General features: G+C 43.1%; 2 protein-coding genes across 3 annotated transcripts; one reads left to right on the top strand and one right to left on the bottom strand.

Annotated features, from left to right (window-relative positions):
* Positions 1–181: 181 nt before the first annotated feature.
* On the top strand, positions 182–16,490 carry DIABLO (diablo IAP-binding mitochondrial protein). 2 transcript variants are annotated; one of them, XM_007448697.1, is made up of 6 exons: positions 182–284; positions 1,127–1,253; positions 4,316–4,447; positions 6,418–6,528; positions 6,715–6,811; positions 15,590–16,490. In XM_007448697.1, exons 1-6 carry the CDS (start codon positions 235–237, stop codon positions 15,784–15,786), a joined length of 714 nt encoding a protein of 237 aa, XP_007448759.1. In that variant the 5' UTR covers positions 182–234; the 3' UTR covers positions 15,787–16,490. The 2 variants fall into 2 exon arrangements, with proteins under 2 accessions (XP_007448759.1, XP_007448760.1); XM_007448698.1 differs by lacking the exon at positions 4,316–4,447 and having other exon boundaries at positions 235–284; positions 15,590–15,786.
* A 281-nt stretch (positions 16,491–16,771) lies between these two features.
* On the bottom strand, positions 16,772–17,848 carry B3GNT4 (UDP-GlcNAc:betaGal beta-1,3-N-acetylglucosaminyltransferase 4). Its single transcript, XM_007448699.1, has one exon. The coding sequence runs from the start codon at positions 17,843–17,845 to the stop codon at positions 16,772–16,774; it is 1,074 nt and encodes a 357-aa protein (XP_007448761.1). The 5' UTR covers positions 17,846–17,848.

A 17,848-nucleotide genomic window follows, 5' to 3' on the forward strand; every position in this document is an offset into this window, starting at 1 on the left:
CGCCCCGCCCCACGCGGAAGCTCCGGCAGTTCTGTGTCCGGCCAGGCTGTTATAGCCGTTACCTTCAGCCCCGCCCCCTCCCTCCCAGTCTGTCCAGTCCCGGCTGCGCTCTCTGGCGGGGGGCGTGGTCATGCGACGAGGCCCTCTCAAATGGGGGCCGCGCCCCGCCCCTCGATCACGAAGTGGCGTCACTTCCGGCGTGTGCGTGTGCGTGTGCGGTCCGTCAGACGCGGGATGGCGGCTCTAAGGAGTTGGCTGTCTCGGAGCGTAGCCTTCTTCTTCAGGTAGGGCTTCAGGTTGTGTAAGAGGTCAGGGTCGGACAGAGGGAGGGGACGCTGAGAGCGCTGCACCCGGGCCGCAGCCCCGGCCTTGCGGGCGCGCGCTTCCCTTCTCGGCCGAGAGGGTCACGGCGTCCCGCCCCTCTCGGAGGTCTGACGACGTCCCGCCTCTGCCTCTGGCCAGAGGCCTCCCGCCTCCTCGGCCAAGCCCGGGCTTCGTGTGTCACTGACGGCTTTTCCGTTTTCCCACCTGCCGAGAGCGCGTTCCCCCACCCTCGGGCTGTCTTTTGGGGGGCGCTCGGCCTGCCCGCGAAGTGACTCTCATTGGCCCATTGAAGTCACTGGGGAGAGCAGGGGGAGAGGTCCGGGCAGGCGGCGGGTTCCCGGAGGAGGTTTTCCATGAGGGCAGAGGAGCCCAGGAACTTGCTTGTCTCCCCGCGGGCCCTGCTCCCTCGGCCTCTTGACGCCTGCGGGCTCCAGGGGACCATCAGAGCCCTTGCAGCCTAGGCCAGAGGGCCAGCGCTAAATCCTGCCTGCAGAAGCGTTTTATTTTGGCCTGAGTTTTATAAAAAGCTTTGAGACCACCTCTTAAACGTCCACGCCTGGTAACTCTTAAACTGCGGCACCATCGGCCCGCATTCCCGCGCGGGGAGCCAAGTAGCGGTTTCTTCGAGCCCGGGCCTTTCCAGGCCTCCCAGCTCCCCACAGAGCCCTGTCGTGTGGAAGGCCACCCTACGTCGTCTTTTCGGTTCCAGCGTGGCTCCAGCCCCTGTAAATATCAGTAAATTGAAGAGGCTTTTACAGGTTGGTGGTTGTGCCTTACTAAATTTGACTTTTTCTGTTTCTAGGTACAAACGGTGTGTGCCAGTCGTGGCTAACTGTGAGAAGCGCTGTTTCTCGGAATTGATAAGACCATGGCACAAAACTGTGGCTGCTGGATTTGGGGTAACCCTGTGTGCAGTTCCTTTTGCCCAGGTGCAGTACTGTCCTGACACTCCGTGTTGTCTGTCTTTGTGTACTGTGTCCTCTTGAAGTACCAGGTGGGCAGTGAAGCATCTGACAAGCTCTTATGGTTTTACCCCGCGCCCCTCCCCACCCGCAAGTGATGGTATACTTTCTAGTGTATCGGCATCTTTTCAGAGCTGAGCAAATATAGTAATATTTCCATTTTAATAGTATTATTTGGTAGGAACACTATGTCAAGTTGGTTAGATTGTATAAAGAGGGAAGAAAGAAAACATATTACAGTATCAACAAAGTAGTCTTTCATTCAATAAAAATTTATTGGGCAACTTTTATGTGCCATACACACTGAGACCGTATGAGCAAATCAAACGAAGTTTCTGCTTTCATAAAGCTTACATTCTGGAGATACGGAAGAGGAGAAAGTGGAATGAGAGGGGGAGAGAGAGAGAGAGAGAGAGAAATAGATGAACTCAGCTCACAGAGTTAGCTCAGGACCAGAATGTGCTTCGACTTCTGTACTTTGTGGGTCATTATAGAGCTTTGGATTTTATTATGGAAAAGAAGCCACAGAGGATTTTAACATAAGATTACTATGATCTGACATAAGTTTTTAAAGGTTGCTGTGTGGAACTAAAAAGACCAGCAGGGGTCCAGGCATGAGATGATCGCAGGCTTGGCTTGGGTGGGGGAGCGGGCTGAATGCCATCAGCAGGAGTTGCCGATGGGTTAGGTGTGAAGTATATAACTTCGCTTCCAGTGCTTTTAAAAGGCCTAAGCAACGGAGAGAATGGTGTTGCCGTATACTGGGATGGAGAGGAATGGGTTTTGGGAGGAAGAAACCAAGAGTTCAGTTTTGGAAATGACATCTAGGTGGAGTTGTCAAGTAGACAGTGATATGAAAGTGATACCTTATTAAAAAATCGTTGGTTATATGCTTTATCAGGAAGAGCTAAATAAGAAATCGGCAAACCCCATTTTGGCAAAACATTCCTGATACTTAAATGTGTGTTTATCACAGCAACAAGATTAATTCCATCTATCACAAGTATTTTCAGCATCTTCTGAGGCTCACTCATGAGGCTTTCCCTTTTTGTGCCTCACTTCAGCCGTCATCTCTGTGTACTAATGACCCTTTAACCCTAAAATCCTTACTTGGACACCAAGTCATTTTCAGTCATTGTTAGGACAGCCTTTTCTTTCTTCCTCCAAAAGATTTTTTGTGTGTTTGTCCTTTATATATTTTTTAATGTTTACCTATTTTATTTGTTTGGTTGGTTATTTATTTGGGTCTTAGTTGCGGCTCCCTGGCTCCTTAGTTGCAGCATGTGCACTCTTAGTTGCGGCACACGTGTGGCATCTAGTTCCCTGACCAGAGACAGAACCCGGGCCCACTGCATTGGGAGCGCGGAGTCTTAACCACTGTGCCACCAGAGAAGTACCCTGTGTTTGTCCCTTCTAGTTCGTTTACTAGTCTTAAGCCCTAGTTACCTCAGTTCTAGGCCACATGCCAGGAGCCTCTGGTTGACAGGAGCCTCTAGTCATTCTCCTGCTGGAACAGCAATGCCACTTCCATTCTTCAGAGCCTGCAGTTGCTCCCCGTAATGTGTTACAGAACTAAAATCCAGCAAACTTTTCTCGCACTCCAGTGCCCTAGCCAGTCTCATCTCCCTTGTGCCATCCACTCCAACCAGGCTAGATTCCCGACATCCCCTGCATACATCATATATATTCTTTTCCTCATTGTTTCTTCTAACCCAGGACGCATGTCCATTCTAATCCTAGTTGTCTTGAGACCCAAATCCCACCTTTTTAAAGCCTTTCCTAGTTCCTGGCCAACAATGATTTCCCTCTCTGACCACTTATATTGTCTGTTTTGATATTTGATGATAATCTGTTTGACTCCCCTGAGTCAGCAGAGCATAATGGAAACTTTGGAGTGAGAAGATTTGGTTTGAGGTCTACATGTGTACTTTTGAGGAGAGTTACATAACTATCCTGAGCTTCTGTTTCCTCATTAAAAGAGAAGTGCTATACCTAGACTGTTGTGAGGAACAAGTAAACGTGCATTGTAAAGTGGAGAGCATTATGAAGACACAAACTATCAGAATAGGTCAAAATTAGCTTCTCATGAGCAGAGATGATATCATTCTTTCCTTTCTAGCCCCTCAGTGCCAGGTACATAATGAATACTTACTTAGTTGATTGAATGAAATATAAATATGATAAAATTCATGATTTGTTCGTGTATCAGAGGTGTTTCTTGATTGCTACTTTCAACAGGCAGTGATTCAGTGTGCTTATACTTTAAATAGCAAAAAGACAACAGATCATAGAGGGATTGGTTTGTTAGTTCTGATACAATAAATCCTCTGCTATGGGAGAAAAAGGGAGAGTTAGGGATGACTTGTCATCATAGTTGCCAATATTTAATCAAGGTGGCCACTACGTTCCCTTAACTCGTGAGAGAGTTATACTGCCCTTTTTTTTTTTTTTTTTAAACATAACAGCTGAGGTCAGAGGGAAGCGTCTCCCTCTCCCCTGTATCGACTGTACAGCTCATTCTGTCGATTTGCCCTCTCCACCATTTACTTTCTTAGACTCAGCTTAATCCTTATCATCTCTCTGAAGCCTTTTCTAAGTTATTCTCATTCGACATAGAAGTGATTGCTGTCTTACGTGTGCCTCTCCAGACTTCTTCCACAGCTCCCATGGTACTTGATTGCATTAATTTTCTAGTTTATCTTTATATCCCAAGCATCTAGCACTGTGGTAATGAATGAATCATAACTTCATGAAATTTGTTGATTATAAATACTAGGCTTTTATTTGATAAAAAGAAATACTTTGCTTTTTGGAGCAGAGAATAAGCAACAAAAGCAGGTAGAAAGCATATTCTAGAATTATTTTCATATGTTGTCTTAAATAGCGAAAATAAAGCTTAAAAAGAAAAAGTTAACACAGAAGCATCATAGTGCAGTTGTAGTGTGAGAATTACATTTTTCACTTGGCTGTCTATGATCTCAGCTCGAGCTTTAGGTTCAAAATTGACTAAAAATGTTTGTGTGTTTCAGAAACCGGAGCCTCATTCTCTTAGTAATGATGCATTAACGAGGAGGGCTGTGTCTTTGGTAACAGATAGCACCTCTACCTTTCTCTCTCAGACCACATATGCATTGATTGAAGCAATCACTGAATATACTAAGGTAAGTGTCCTCTTGTTAAGTCTTGGTCATCTAAGTCAGTGGTCAGCAAACTATGGCTCACAGATCAAATCGGATCTGATGCCTGCATTTGTACTTTGATTGGTACACGGTCAGGCTCGTTTTTTTGTGTATTGTCTATGACTGCTTTCATGAGTTGAATAGTTGCAAACAGAGACTGTAGGGCCACTCTCTGGCCCTTTACAAAAAAAAGTTGGCTGAGTCCTGATCTAAATTACTGGTTTTTAGACTTTCTCCACGAACCCTTATTATTCATTTTATTTTATTTTAAAAAATTTTCTATTGAAGTATAGTTGATTTACAATGTTGTATTAATTTCTACTGTACAGCAAAGTGATTCAGTTACACATATATTCTTCTTCATATTCTTTTCCACTGTGGTTTATCACAGGCTATTGACTATAATTCCCTGTGCTATACAGTAGGACCTTGTTGTTTATCCATTCTCTGTATAATAGTTTGCATCTGCTAATCCCAAACTCCCAATCCGTCTTTCCCTCACCTCCCTCCCCCTCGGCATCCACAAGTCTGTTCTCTATATCTTGCAAGTCTGTTTCTGGTTTGTAAGTTCATCTGTAGCATTATTTTAGATTCCATATACAAGTGATATCATATGATTTGTCTTTCTCTTTCTGGGTTACTTCACTTAGTATGATCATCCATGTTGCTGCAAATGGCAATATTCCATTTTTTTAAAATAAATTTTTATTTATTTTTGGCTGAGTTGGGTCTTTGTTGCTGTGCATGGGCTTTCTATAGTTGTGGCAAGCGGGGGCTACTCTTCATTGCTGTGTGTGGGCTTCTCCTTGTGGTGGCTTCTCTTGTTGCAGAGCATGGGCTCTAAGCGTGCAAGCTTCAGTAGTTGCAGCTCACGGGCTCCAGGGCATAGACTCAGTAGTTGTGGTGCATGGGCTTAGTTGCTCCGCAGCATGTGGGATCTTCCCAGACCAGGGCTTGAACCTGTGTCCCATGTGTTGGCAGGCAGATTCTTGTGCCACCAGGGAAGCCACTGTGCCACAAGGGAAGCCCCTGTTCCATTCTTCTTTATGGCTGAGTAATATTCCATTGTATATATGTACCACATCTTCTTCACCCATTCATCTGTCAGTGGACATTTAGGTTGCTTCCATATCTTTGCTACTGTAAATAGTGCTGCTGTGAACATAGGGGAGTGTGTATCTTTTTGAATTAGAGTTTTGCTTTATCCTCATTTAATGTAGGGCCCCTGCAGGTGGGACACTCACCCTCTGGGAAGGGGCTGTGGTCGGCCTCACTGTCCAGGAACCCTTTTTAAAAGAAAAATCTTAAATATAGCAGCCCAGTATATAAGACAGGGGGACCATTGCTGATCTGGTTCAGTTGGGGGTACCAGGGGCTTCTGTGTGAGGACAGTTTGAAAACCACTGATCTGAGCTAATAGTATGTGAATAATCAGAATCATTTTTAAAAGTCTCATTTACATGTTTCTTTACCTTCATTTTTCAGCAGCTTTATTCCCAGTTTTCTGAGTTTTCCATCTGCATTATGTTCTTTTTGTATGTCTAAATTGCTAACAAGCTTTTTTTTTTTTTTTTTTTTGCGGTACGCGGGTCTCTCACTGTTGTGGCCTCTCCCGTTGTGGAGCACAGGCTCCGGATGTGCAGGCTCAGCAGCCCTGGCTCACAGACCCAGCCACTCCGCAGCATGTGGGATCTTCCTGGACCAGGGCACGAACCTGCGTCCTCTGCATTGGCAGGCGGACTCTCAACCACTGTGCCACCAGGGAAGCCCGCTAACGTGGACAAGTGGAGATACTGATGTCCTAGGATAATGCCTCTACTTCATACAATAGTGCAGGTTCAGTGAAGCAGAAGAACTGAAGAGCCAGTTTGCTGCAATGTGACTTCACCTTGAGGTGTGTCACTAACCCTAATATGCCTCATTTATTTTACTCATTTATTCTATATTTGTAGGCTGTTTATACCTTAATTTCTCTGTACCGACAATACACAAGTTTACTTGGGAAAATGAATTCACAGGAGGAAGACGAAGTGTGGCAGGTGATCATAGGAGCCAGAGTTGAGGTGAGCAAAAAGTTACTTGGCGTTTCTGTATTAGTGCTCCTGCCTCATTGTGGTTATCTAAATGATTGAATGAAGGTGTTTTACCAGTAGCTGTTCTCTCAGTCTACTATTGAGTAAGTCCATTTAAATGTGCTTAATGATGTAATGCAGAGTCATGTTGTCTGAAGTGCTTTGTTTAATTTATAGATGACTTCAAAACAGCAAGAGTACTTGAAGTTGGAAACCACCTGGATGACTGCAGTTAGTCTTTCAGAGATGGCAGCAGAAGCTGCATACCAAACCGGTAGGTGAAAGTTCTTACTATGGAGGTGCTGTTTGAGTTTTCATCTAGCTGAAAAGTGAGGGATATTGTGGCTATAACTTTGTGGGAAAATGTTCCCATTTCCAATATATTAACCAATATTTCATCTGCACAAAGGAAAAATGAATGCTCTTGTAGACCAGACCCATAGAAGCTAGATAGTTAATATCTAGAAAATGAAAAATGATAAAACTGTTGTCAGCTGGAAATTTTGATTGATTGCTTCCAAATAGGTGGGGTTTTGTTTTGTTTTTTTTGCAGTACGCAGGCCTCTCACTGTTGTGGCCTCTCCCGCTACGGAGCACAGGCTCCGGATGTGCAGGCTCAGCGGCCATGGCTTTTAGGGGCCCAGCCGCTCTGCGGCATGTGGGATCTTCCCGGACCAGGGCATGAACCCGTGTCCCCTGCATCAGCAGGTGGACTCCCAACCACTGCACCACCAGGGGAGCCCTCCAAATAGGTTTTGAACATTTATTCTTTAATAACCTGGATAATTTATGAATAGTATCTATATTTCAGGCTTTGTGGTAAACATTTTATAGACATTTAACCCCCACAGTTCCTTTAAAGTAGGCGTTACTATCATCATTCCCACTTTATAGATGAAGAAACTGGCAGATAGAGGGGGTTAAGTAATTCACCCGGCATGCTGTGGTACACAGTAAGTAAGCAGCCAAACTGGGATTCAGCGAAGTAGGTCAGATTCTAAAGCCTTTGTCCCTGGTAGCCAGGGCTTCATCCTCTGTGCCTTGGTGCCTGACTATAGAAAATGCAGTTATTCATTCACCAGGCGTTTTAAAACCATCACTATCCATCCAGTGGGCTTGAGCTGAATGGTTTTCTAATTAAATGTATTTGAGGGAACCCCTCATTTGCCATCTTACCTGGTTGGGCCCAAACTATGTCACCACAGAAGTTCTTATTAGGAAACTGGTTTGTTAAAGTGCTATTGTTTTCTGAAATCTTAAAAGATATAAAAGATATTTTAAGTAAAAACAAAAAATTCTTTCTTAGTTAACTAATGCCCCGGGGAATAAGAGATTCTGAAAACAGGATTGGGATGAAGAGCGAAACAACAGAAGTGTAAAAGTAGCATTTTAGTAGTGGCACACCAAAGGTGGGAGCAGGGTTTCCAGGTGCAGTGAACAGGGAGGTTTGCTGAGGGTTCTATAGCAGGAACAGTCCCAGGCAGCCCTCACCACTCACTAGGCTTAGATCTAGCAAGAGAAAAGAGGGAGAGTAAATTATAAGCATTATCTGAAAAAAGACATTTTCCCAGAACTGATTGAAAGGGCTCACAAAGGTTCTGAACAGAATTTAAAATATAAATATATCTCATATGGTTAAAAAAAAAGAAAACTATACAAAGAAAAATCCTAAAAACTATAAGAAAAAAGCAATTACTTACAAAGGAAGTATAATCAGACATTAATCTTCTTATCTGCAAGGTGACAAAAAATAACCATCCAAATATCTTTAAAATGTGAGAATAAAAGATGTTTTCAGACATAAAGACTCAGCTTACCAACTGCTTATGCTTTCTGGAAAAACTACTCTGTAAAGAAAAATTAGTTTAGAAAGAAGCAACTGAGATACAAAACTAATGAAGAAAATTTAGTAAAACGTCAAAAGCTCTGAGTGTTCTTTTTGGCTGTGTTGGGTCTTCGTTGCTGTGCACGGGCTTTCTCTAGTTGCGGGGGGCTACTTTTTGTTGCAGTGCACAAGCTTCTCATTGTGGTGGCTTCTCTCATGGAGCGTGGGCTCTAGGCATGCAGGCTTCAGTAGTTGTGGCGCACAGGCTTAGTTGCTCCGCAGCATGTGGGATCTCTTGGGCCAGGGACTGAACTGTGTCCCCTGCATTGGCAGGCAGATTCTCAACCACTGTGCCGCCAGGGAAGCCCCCTGAGTGTTAAATTTTTAAGTAATCAAATCAGTTTGGGGAAGAAGTGAAAGCATGCTAAGCTTTCTTGCTTGAGAAGAGAGACAATGGCTTAACATTAGACATTGTTAAACACTTCAAAAAGAATTGGTGGGGAGGGGCTTCCCTGGTGGCACAGTGGTTGAGAGTCCACCTGCCAATGCAGGGGACACGGGTTCGCGCCCCGGTCCACGAAGATCCCACATGCCGTGGAGTGGCTGGGCCTGTGAGCCATGGCCGCTGGGCCTGCGCATCCAGAGCCTGTGCTCCGCAACAGGAGAGGCCACAACAGTGAGAGGCCCGCATACCGCAAAAAAAAAAGGGGGGGGGAGGGAAAAGTTGATTAAAATTCAGTTAAGGCAGGAAAGCTTTAAGAAATAAAGCCTGTTAATTGGAAAATGCAAAGTAAAAAAGAACACATTCAAATATCAGTAATCACAATAAGAATAAATTTACATATTAACTACTTTCTGAATGTATTAAAAAATAATTCTAGCTAAAATTGTTTACAGAAGCACATCTAAAACCAAAACGCATAGGAAGGTTTAGAATTTTAAGATAAACTGAACCATTACTAACAAAAAGAAATCTACCCCCAAAAAGGTGGCAGAGCAATGTCAGAATCAGAAGGGGGATTCAAGACAGAAAGCATTAAAAGGGACAGAACAATTCATCAAGACATCAATCATGAAGTGTGTGCCTAATGAGGCAGAAAGTGATAGATTTACAAGGAAAAATGGAGCTTTATACACATCTCAGGCTCACGGGTCAAGATCAAAACAAACTATTAAGTGTTGGAACAGAATGATGTTTAAAAGCTTAACCAAATGCATATACTGAATAAAAAATTTTGTCCTCCCCCCCCCAAAAAAATTCTCTTCAAATTCAAATAGTATACAACATGTACAAAAATTGATTTTTATGCCAAGTGACAAAGACTCAGCAAATTACTTGATAACCCCCTTCCTCACCAAAAACCAAAATGGAAATTTAACCCGTACAACTCAATATCAAAAGAAACCCCTGATTTAAAAATGGAAAGATCTGAATAGACATTTTCCAAAGGCAACGTATAGATGGCCAATGGGTGCATGAAAAGGTGCTGAACATCGCTAATCATCAGAGAAATGCAAATCAAAACCACAATGAGATATATCACCTCACCTGTCAGAATGGCTGTCATAAAAAGATCATAAATAACAAATGTCGGTGAGAACGTGGAGAAAAGGGAACCCTAGTACACTGTTGGTGGTAATGTAAAATGGTGCAGCCACCATGATAAACAGTATGGAGGTTCCTCAAAAAACAAAATAAACCCACACACCTATGGTCAACTAATCTATGACAAATGAGGCAAGAATATGCAATGGCGAAAAGACAGTCTCTTTTCAGTAAGTGGTGCTGGGAAAACTGGACAGCTACATGTGAAAGAATGAAATTAGAACACTCTCTAACACCATACACAAAAATAAACTCAAAATGGATTAAAGACCTAAATGTAAGGCCAGATACTATAAAACTCTTAGAGGAAAACAGGCAGAACACTCTGACATAAATCACAGCAATATCTTTTTTGATCCACCTCCTAGAGTAATGAAAATAAAAATAAACAAATGGATCCTAATTAAACTTAAAAGCTTTTGCACAGCAAAGGAAACCATAAACAAAACAAAAAGACAACCTATAGAATGGGAGAAAATATTTGCAAACAAAGTGCCCAATAAGGGATTAATCTCCAAAATATACAAACAGTTCATGCAGCCCACTAACAGAAAAACAACCCAATCAAAATATGGGCAGAAGCTCTAAATAAACATTTTGCCAAAGAAGACATACAGATGGCCAAGAAGCACATTAGAAGATGTCAATATCACTAATTATTAGAGAAATGCAAATCAAAACTGCAATGAGGTGTCACCTCACACCGGTCAGAATGGCCATCATCAAAAAATCTACAAACAATAAGTACTGGAAAGGGTATAGAGAAAAGGGAACCCTCCTACACTGTAGGTGGGAATGTAAATTGGTACAACCATTGTGGAGAACAGTATGGAGTTTCCTTAAAAAACTGAAAATAGAACTACCATATGATCCAGCAATCCCGCTCCTGGGCATATATCCAGAGAAAACCATAATTTGAAAAGATACATGCACCCCAGTGTTCACTACAGCACTATTTACAGTAGCCAAGATTCGGAAGCAACCTAAATGTCCATCTGCAGAAGAGTGGATAGAGAAGATGTGGTACATATATAAATGGAATATTACTCAGCCATAAAAAAGAACAAAACTGCCATTTGCAGCAACATGCGTGGACCTAGAGATAGTCGTACTGAGTGAAGTAAGTCAGAGAAAGACAAATATCATGATATCGCTTATCTGTGGAACCAAAGGAAAAAAAGGATTCAAATGAACTTATTTACAAAACAGAAGTAGAGTCACAGATGTAGAAAACAAACTTATGGTTACGGGGTGGGGGGAGGGGTGGGGGGATGGGTAAATTGAGAGATTGGGAGTGACGTATATACACTACTATGTACAAAGTAGATAACTAATAAGGACCTACTGTGTAGCACAGGGAACTCAATACTCTGTAATGACCTATATGGGAAAAGAATCTAAAAAAGAGTGGATATATGTATATGTATAACTGATACACTTTACTGTACACCTAAATCTAACAAATCAACTATACTCCAATAAAAATTTTTTTTTTAAAGACAGTGGTAAAAATAAACAAACTGAAAATAGTGGGAATTCTCTGGTGGTCCAGTGTTTAGGACTCTGCATTTTCATTGCCAGGGGCACAGGTTCAGTCCCTGGTTGGGGAACTAAGATCCCACAAGCTGAGCAGCACAGCAAAAAAAAAAAAAGAGAGAAAAAAAAATAGAACTACCATATGATCCAGCAATTTCTTTCCACTCCTGGGTGTATCTCTGAAGAAAATGAAACTGAATTCAAAAAGATATATGCACCCCAATGTTCATAGCAGCATTATTTACAATAGCCAAGATTTAGAAGCAGTCTAAGTGTCCATCAACAGATGAATGGATAAAGATGTGGTGTATATATACAGGGGAATATTACTCAGCCATAAAAGAATGAAATTTTGCCATTTGCAACAACATGGATGGACTTGCAAGGTTTAGTCTTAGTGAAATAAGTCAGACACAAAGACAAATACTGTATATTACTTATATGTGGAATCTAAAAAATAAAACTAGTGAATATAACAAAACAGACTCACAGATACAAAGAACAAACTAGTGGTTACCAATGGGGAGAGGATGAAGAGGTATAAACTACTATGTATAAAATAAATAAGCTGCAAGGATATACTGAACAGAACAGAAAACATAGCCAGTATTTTATAGTAACTATAAATGGATTAGAACCTTTAAAAATTGTGAATAACTATGTTGTACACCTAAAACTTACATACTATCGTAAATCAACTATACCTCAATAAAGAAAAATGGAAATTTAAAAGTATTTAGAACAGTCATAAGTCTTGTATATAGCAGACCCAGAGAGTTGTATACAAAGTAGCTCTTAAATAGAAATTGACCCTTATTTAAAGGCACATGTCATAAATAAAAAGAACAGCAGCCATAAGTGACAGGTAATGTTCACCGTACTAAGAACTGAAAATAAATAAATTAAACTTTTAACCCAGTAAGTTAGAGAAAGCAAAATAAATTCAGACAATGTGCAATAAAAGAAATAAAAGGTATAAGAAGACTAAAAAGAAATAGGGACTTCCCTGGTGGTGCAGTGGTTAAGAATCCACCTGCCAATGCAGGGGACACGGGTTTGAGCCCTGGTCTGGGAAGATGCCACATGCCGTGGAGCAACTAAGCCCATGCTCCACAACTACTGAGCCTGTGCTCTAGAGCCCGCAAGCCACAACTTCTGAGCCTGCATGCCACAGCTTCTGAAGCCCGCACACCTAGAGCCTGTGCTCCGCAACAAGAGAAGCCACCTCAATGAGAAGCCCACACACCACAATGAAGAGCAGCCCCCGCTTGCTGCAACTAGAGAAAGCCTGTGTGCAGCAACGAAGACACAACACAGCCAAAAATAAATAGTCAAAAAGGCAAACTCTGGTTCCTTGAAAAGAATTAAAAAATTAGGTTTGGCGAGTATAACTTTCTAGAGAGCAAAAGTAACATCAGAAGGAGCTATTATAGATATGGAGGGTTTTTTTAATCATACGAGAATATTATGATCTTTATGTAAATCCTAAGTTGGCCCAAGAAGTAAAGAATCCAAGTAAGATCAGTAACCACAAAAGTTGAAATAGTATTCACAAAGAATCTGTTCCCCCAAAGTAGACACTAAGCCCAGGCAGTTTTGTGGGAGAGTTTTATCAAATCTTCAAGAAACATAATTCCTATGTTACAGAAAGTATACCAAAAAATGATGACAAGCCTCCCAACTATTATAATTGTCTAAAACCAGCATAGGCCTGATCCCAAACTGGACTTGCCCAGCACCAGAACAAAAAAAACTATAGTTCAATATCACTTATGAATATAAATATAAATCAAATATAGCCATTTATCTTCAAAATAAAATGATAATTCAACATTAAAAAACCTATCAAGAGAACATAGACAAAACATTCTCTGACATAAATCATAGCAGTGTTTTCTTAGGTCAGTCTCCCAAGGCAATGGAAATGAAAACAAAAGTAAACAAATGGGACTTAATCAAATTTAAAAGCTTTTGCAGAGCAAAGGAAACCAAAAACAAAACGACAGCCTACACAGTGGTAGAAAATATTTGCAAACAATGTGACTGACTGACAAGGGCTTAATTTCCAAAATATGTAAACAGCTCCTACAACTCAACGACAAAAAAGCAAACAACCCAATCGAAAAATGGGCAGAAGACTTAAGTAGACATTTCTCCAAAAAAGAAATACATACGGCCAATAGACACATAAAAAGATGCTCAACATCGCTAATTTTTAGAGAAATGTAAATCAAAACTACAGTGAGGTACCACCCCACACCAGTCAGAATGGCCATCAATAAAAAGTCTACAAATAACAAATGCCGGAGAGGGTGTGGAGAAAAGGGAACTCTCCTACACTGTTGGTGGGAATGTAAGTTGGTGCAGCCACTGTGGAAAACTGTATGGAGGTTCCTCAGAAAACTAAAAATAGAGTCACCATATGATCCAGCAATCCCACTCCTGGTCATGTATCTGGACAAAACTATAATTCAAAAAATACATGCACCCCTATGTTCACAGCAGCACTATTCACAATAGCCAAGACATGGAAACAGCTTAAATCTCCATTGACAGATGAATGGATAAAGAAGATGTACATATATACAATGGAATACTACTCAGCCATAAAAAAGAACGAAATAATGCCATTGGCAGCAACATGGATGCAACTAGAGATTATCATACTAAGTGAAGTAAGTCAGAAAGAGAAAGACAAATACCATGATACCACTTATATGTGGAATCCAAAATATGACACAAATGAACTTATCTATGAAACAGAAACAAAATCAGGGACATAGAGAACAGACTGGTGGTTGCCGAGGGCATTAGGGGAGGGATGGAGTGGGATGCTGGGGTTAGCAGATGTAAGCTTTTATATATAGGATAGATAAACAACAGGGTCCTACTGTACAGCACAAGGAACTCTATTCAATATCTTACGATAAACCATAATGGAAAAGAATATTAAAAAAAAGAATGCATATATATGTGTAACTGAATCACTTTGCTGTGCAGCAGTAACTAACACAACATTGTATATCAACTACATTTCAATAAAAAAAATTTTTAAATCTACATATAGCAAAAAAATACCCTATCAACATTTAATTCACTACTTGAGATTATCTACAGTAGATTATAGGAGAAAAGCCACTTGTGTAATCATATCAGTGTATGCCCCAGAAGCCTTCAGTAAAATGTAGTGCCCATTTCCGATTTAAATCTGAGTACAATTATAGAGAGAATGTTCTTAACATGATGGTTGAATAATCCTATTTCATAGTGAAATGTGAGAAGCATTTCCATCAACATCAGAAATAAAAGGATGCCTGCCCTCCTCCACTGTCTTTCTACACTATACTAAAGGTTCTCATTAATGCAATAGCGTAGAAGAGAACCGCTCGAATGTTCTGTAGATGAATTAATAAATACAGATATCTATATTATGAAATACACTAGCAGCAGGTAAAATGATAGCGCTCAGAAACAGAATTGCAAAATATGTTCAATAAATAGTTTGTGCCATTATGTAGATTTATAGTCATAGAAATTTTTTCTGTGTATTCCATATGAATGTAGGAACTTTTTAAAAAAGATCTAATTGGCTTTATTCAACAGTTAATGAATTGGACAGCAGCCCATCTAGTAAATAGATGAAATGTTACTTTATAGTAACATTTTAAAGGATGAGGAAGGTGCCCTTTAAACTTCTAAAAGATGTTATCTCTGAAGATTGGGTAGGGTGAGGAAAGAGATGTTTCACAATTTTATTAGTGATCTCTTCATTTGTCAAAAAGAAATGCATTGTGCAGTTAAAAAAATTAAAATCTTAAAACGTCTATACTAAGAGCTGAGTAGCTATACAGATGATTGTGGGAATTGCATTTGATAATTATAACGATGGCTGCTGATGATAGCTGGAGGAAAATGCCAGGGTTTTGACAATAGAGTAAAACGCAGACCTGGATGTGGAGGGTAGAGGGTTCTCTGCTTTGCAGGGAGGGCAGGGGAAGTGGCCCCAAGAAAGGCTCAGATGACAGCCACAGAGCCCCCAGGCTTTCCTTGTGTCCACTCAGCATAAGTGGCCCATCTTTTGGCAGGAGCGGACCAGGCCTCTGTAACCGCCAGGAGTCATATCCAGCTGGTGAGATCGCAGGTGCAGGAGGTGCGCCAGCTTTCCCAGAAAGCAGAAACCAAGTTGGCAGAAGCACAGACAGAAGAACTCCGACAGAAAACACAGGAGGAAGGGGATGAGAGGGCTGAGCCGGAGCAGGAGGCCTACCTGCGTGAGGATTGAGGGCCTGAGCTGCTGCCCACGTCTGCCCACTCGGCCTGGGGAAAGCAAGGGCAGACGCCATCCAGCCCCAGGTCAGCACAGCTTTCTCTGCACACAGAGGCATGGCAGGCAGGTCCTGCCCTGGCCCATCAGACCAGAGGTCATTGTGAGCTGTGAGTGCCTGACCCCTATCTCCACGGTCTCAGGCTTCTACTGGACCTGGTTCTTAGCCAGCCCTGCAGCCTGCAGGGCACTGCACCCCGTTTAACATTTCACCCTGCTCAGCAGAGCTGCCCTCTCACCCATCGATCTTTTTACCTCCCACCCAGAGCATCTCACCAACCTGGCCAGAGAGAAGGGGCCTTCTCTGTCATGTCCACAAGTTTAGTAGCTGTTAAACCTCTCAGTTTCCCATCTACATTTTCAAATATGATTTAGTATTTGCTCCCTCCATAGGGATGTGAGTTTTTTGGGGAAAGGGGAGCCTGTGTGTTTCTAAGATTTCTTTTTGGTGTTTCTAATGCCTTCTGTGACCTGGCCCCATTGCCCTGTAAGGACAGCTCAGGCCAAGGAGCCAAAAGCCCAAAGACCCAGGGACTGGATGCAGAGTGTTTACCTGGTGCTCTTAACAGGACTTATTCCAACACACACTCCTCGTTTCCTTTTTTCCTTGGAGTTTCTCTGTTGTATCTAAAGGAGAATAATTTTTTTTTGCATTTAAAAAAGATGTTTGTGTGTCTTTTGGAGCCCTAGGCAGCCTCCCTCCTTCACCACCCTTTCCAGACTGGAAGAGCCCCAAAGGGCTCCAGGAGTCCCCCCATGGAGTGATGGCAGCATTTGCCCATTTAACACATACTGGGACAGGTTAGCCAGGTTTCAGTGTTTTAATCAGAGTTAGCAAGGTTTGGGAGGAGGTTACAAAAACAAAGCATTTCTTGTAGACCCATCAAGGGTCAAGTTTCAGGGTTCTCGATTTCTCATCATGGTTGCAAAATTGTCTACTCGCTCAACCCACCCCTCGAAGCTGGGACAAGGGGGCAGCTGCACACTTGAGCCCCTCATCTGTTACCAGTGCCCACATGGTCCACATCTCCAGGGGGCTGAGGCGGTGCACCAGAAGGAGCCCTCTGTACAGGCATGGGTCCCGAGGGTCCAGGGGCCGCCGTATTCCAAATGTCTTGAAGCCAGCATGGTGCATGGGGCTCACCCCCAGCTTTTTCAGGCACATCCCCACAAAGACGTCATCAATGGGGAAGAGTTCAGCCTCTTCCACGGCTGCTTGGAGGTGCTGCACAGTGGCTCTGGACATGACATACCCTCCACCCCCAGCATAGGGTGGGTAGTGGTGGGCCCTATACATGGAGGGTGGGATGAAATATTTGACCTTGGTGTTCCTGTTGGGCAGGGCCTGGCGGATGACATCTCCCACCAGTAGGTCCTGGGCTGGGTCCCAGCCATCCAGGAACTCCAGCACATTGGGGACATGGACAAAGACATCGTCATCTCCCTTTAGCATGAAATGGGCCTGGGAGCAGACAGCTGCCACCCAGCGCTGCAAGTGCAGCTCCTTGAGTGTCAGGTTGAAAAAGTCCTCAGCAAAGTCCCACTGTAAGATATCATCAAACTCCCGACTCTCGTAGGCCAGCAGCTGGGCTGGGGGCGCAGATCCCGCCACCCCCAGGAGGAACACCAGCTTCAGCTGCCGGCCCTTGGCCCAGCTTCCTGCGCGGCCCCACGTGCTGCGGATGGCCGCACGCCGCTCCACGTGGCCAGGCTGTGACTTGATGGCCAGGAGCAGGAAGGTGTCCTCGGCACAGCCTGAAGGCTCCAGCAAGACGGAGAAGTTGCGGCAGTGGCGATAGGTCAAGAAGAGGCGGTGACGGTTAGGCAGGAACAGGGAGGCGTTGGCCACCGTGTGGTTGGGCGGGCACTGGCTGCGCCGGGGCCCTGGGGGAGCCCAGAAGGGCTGTCGGGCCATGGGGCCCCCCGCTGGGTGGGCCTCCTTCTTCAGGAAGAACAGGCAGCTGAGCAGCAGCACAGCAAGGCTGTACAGGACCAGCCAGCCTACCCTGCGGAACATGGC

The sequence above is a fragment of the Lipotes vexillifer genome, unplaced genomic scaffold (genome assembly GCF_000442215.2).
Source record: "Lipotes vexillifer unplaced genomic scaffold, Lipotes_vexillifer_v1.1 scaffold21, whole genome shotgun sequence".
Lineage (NCBI taxonomy): Eukaryota > Metazoa > Chordata > Mammalia > Artiodactyla > Lipotidae > Lipotes > Lipotes vexillifer.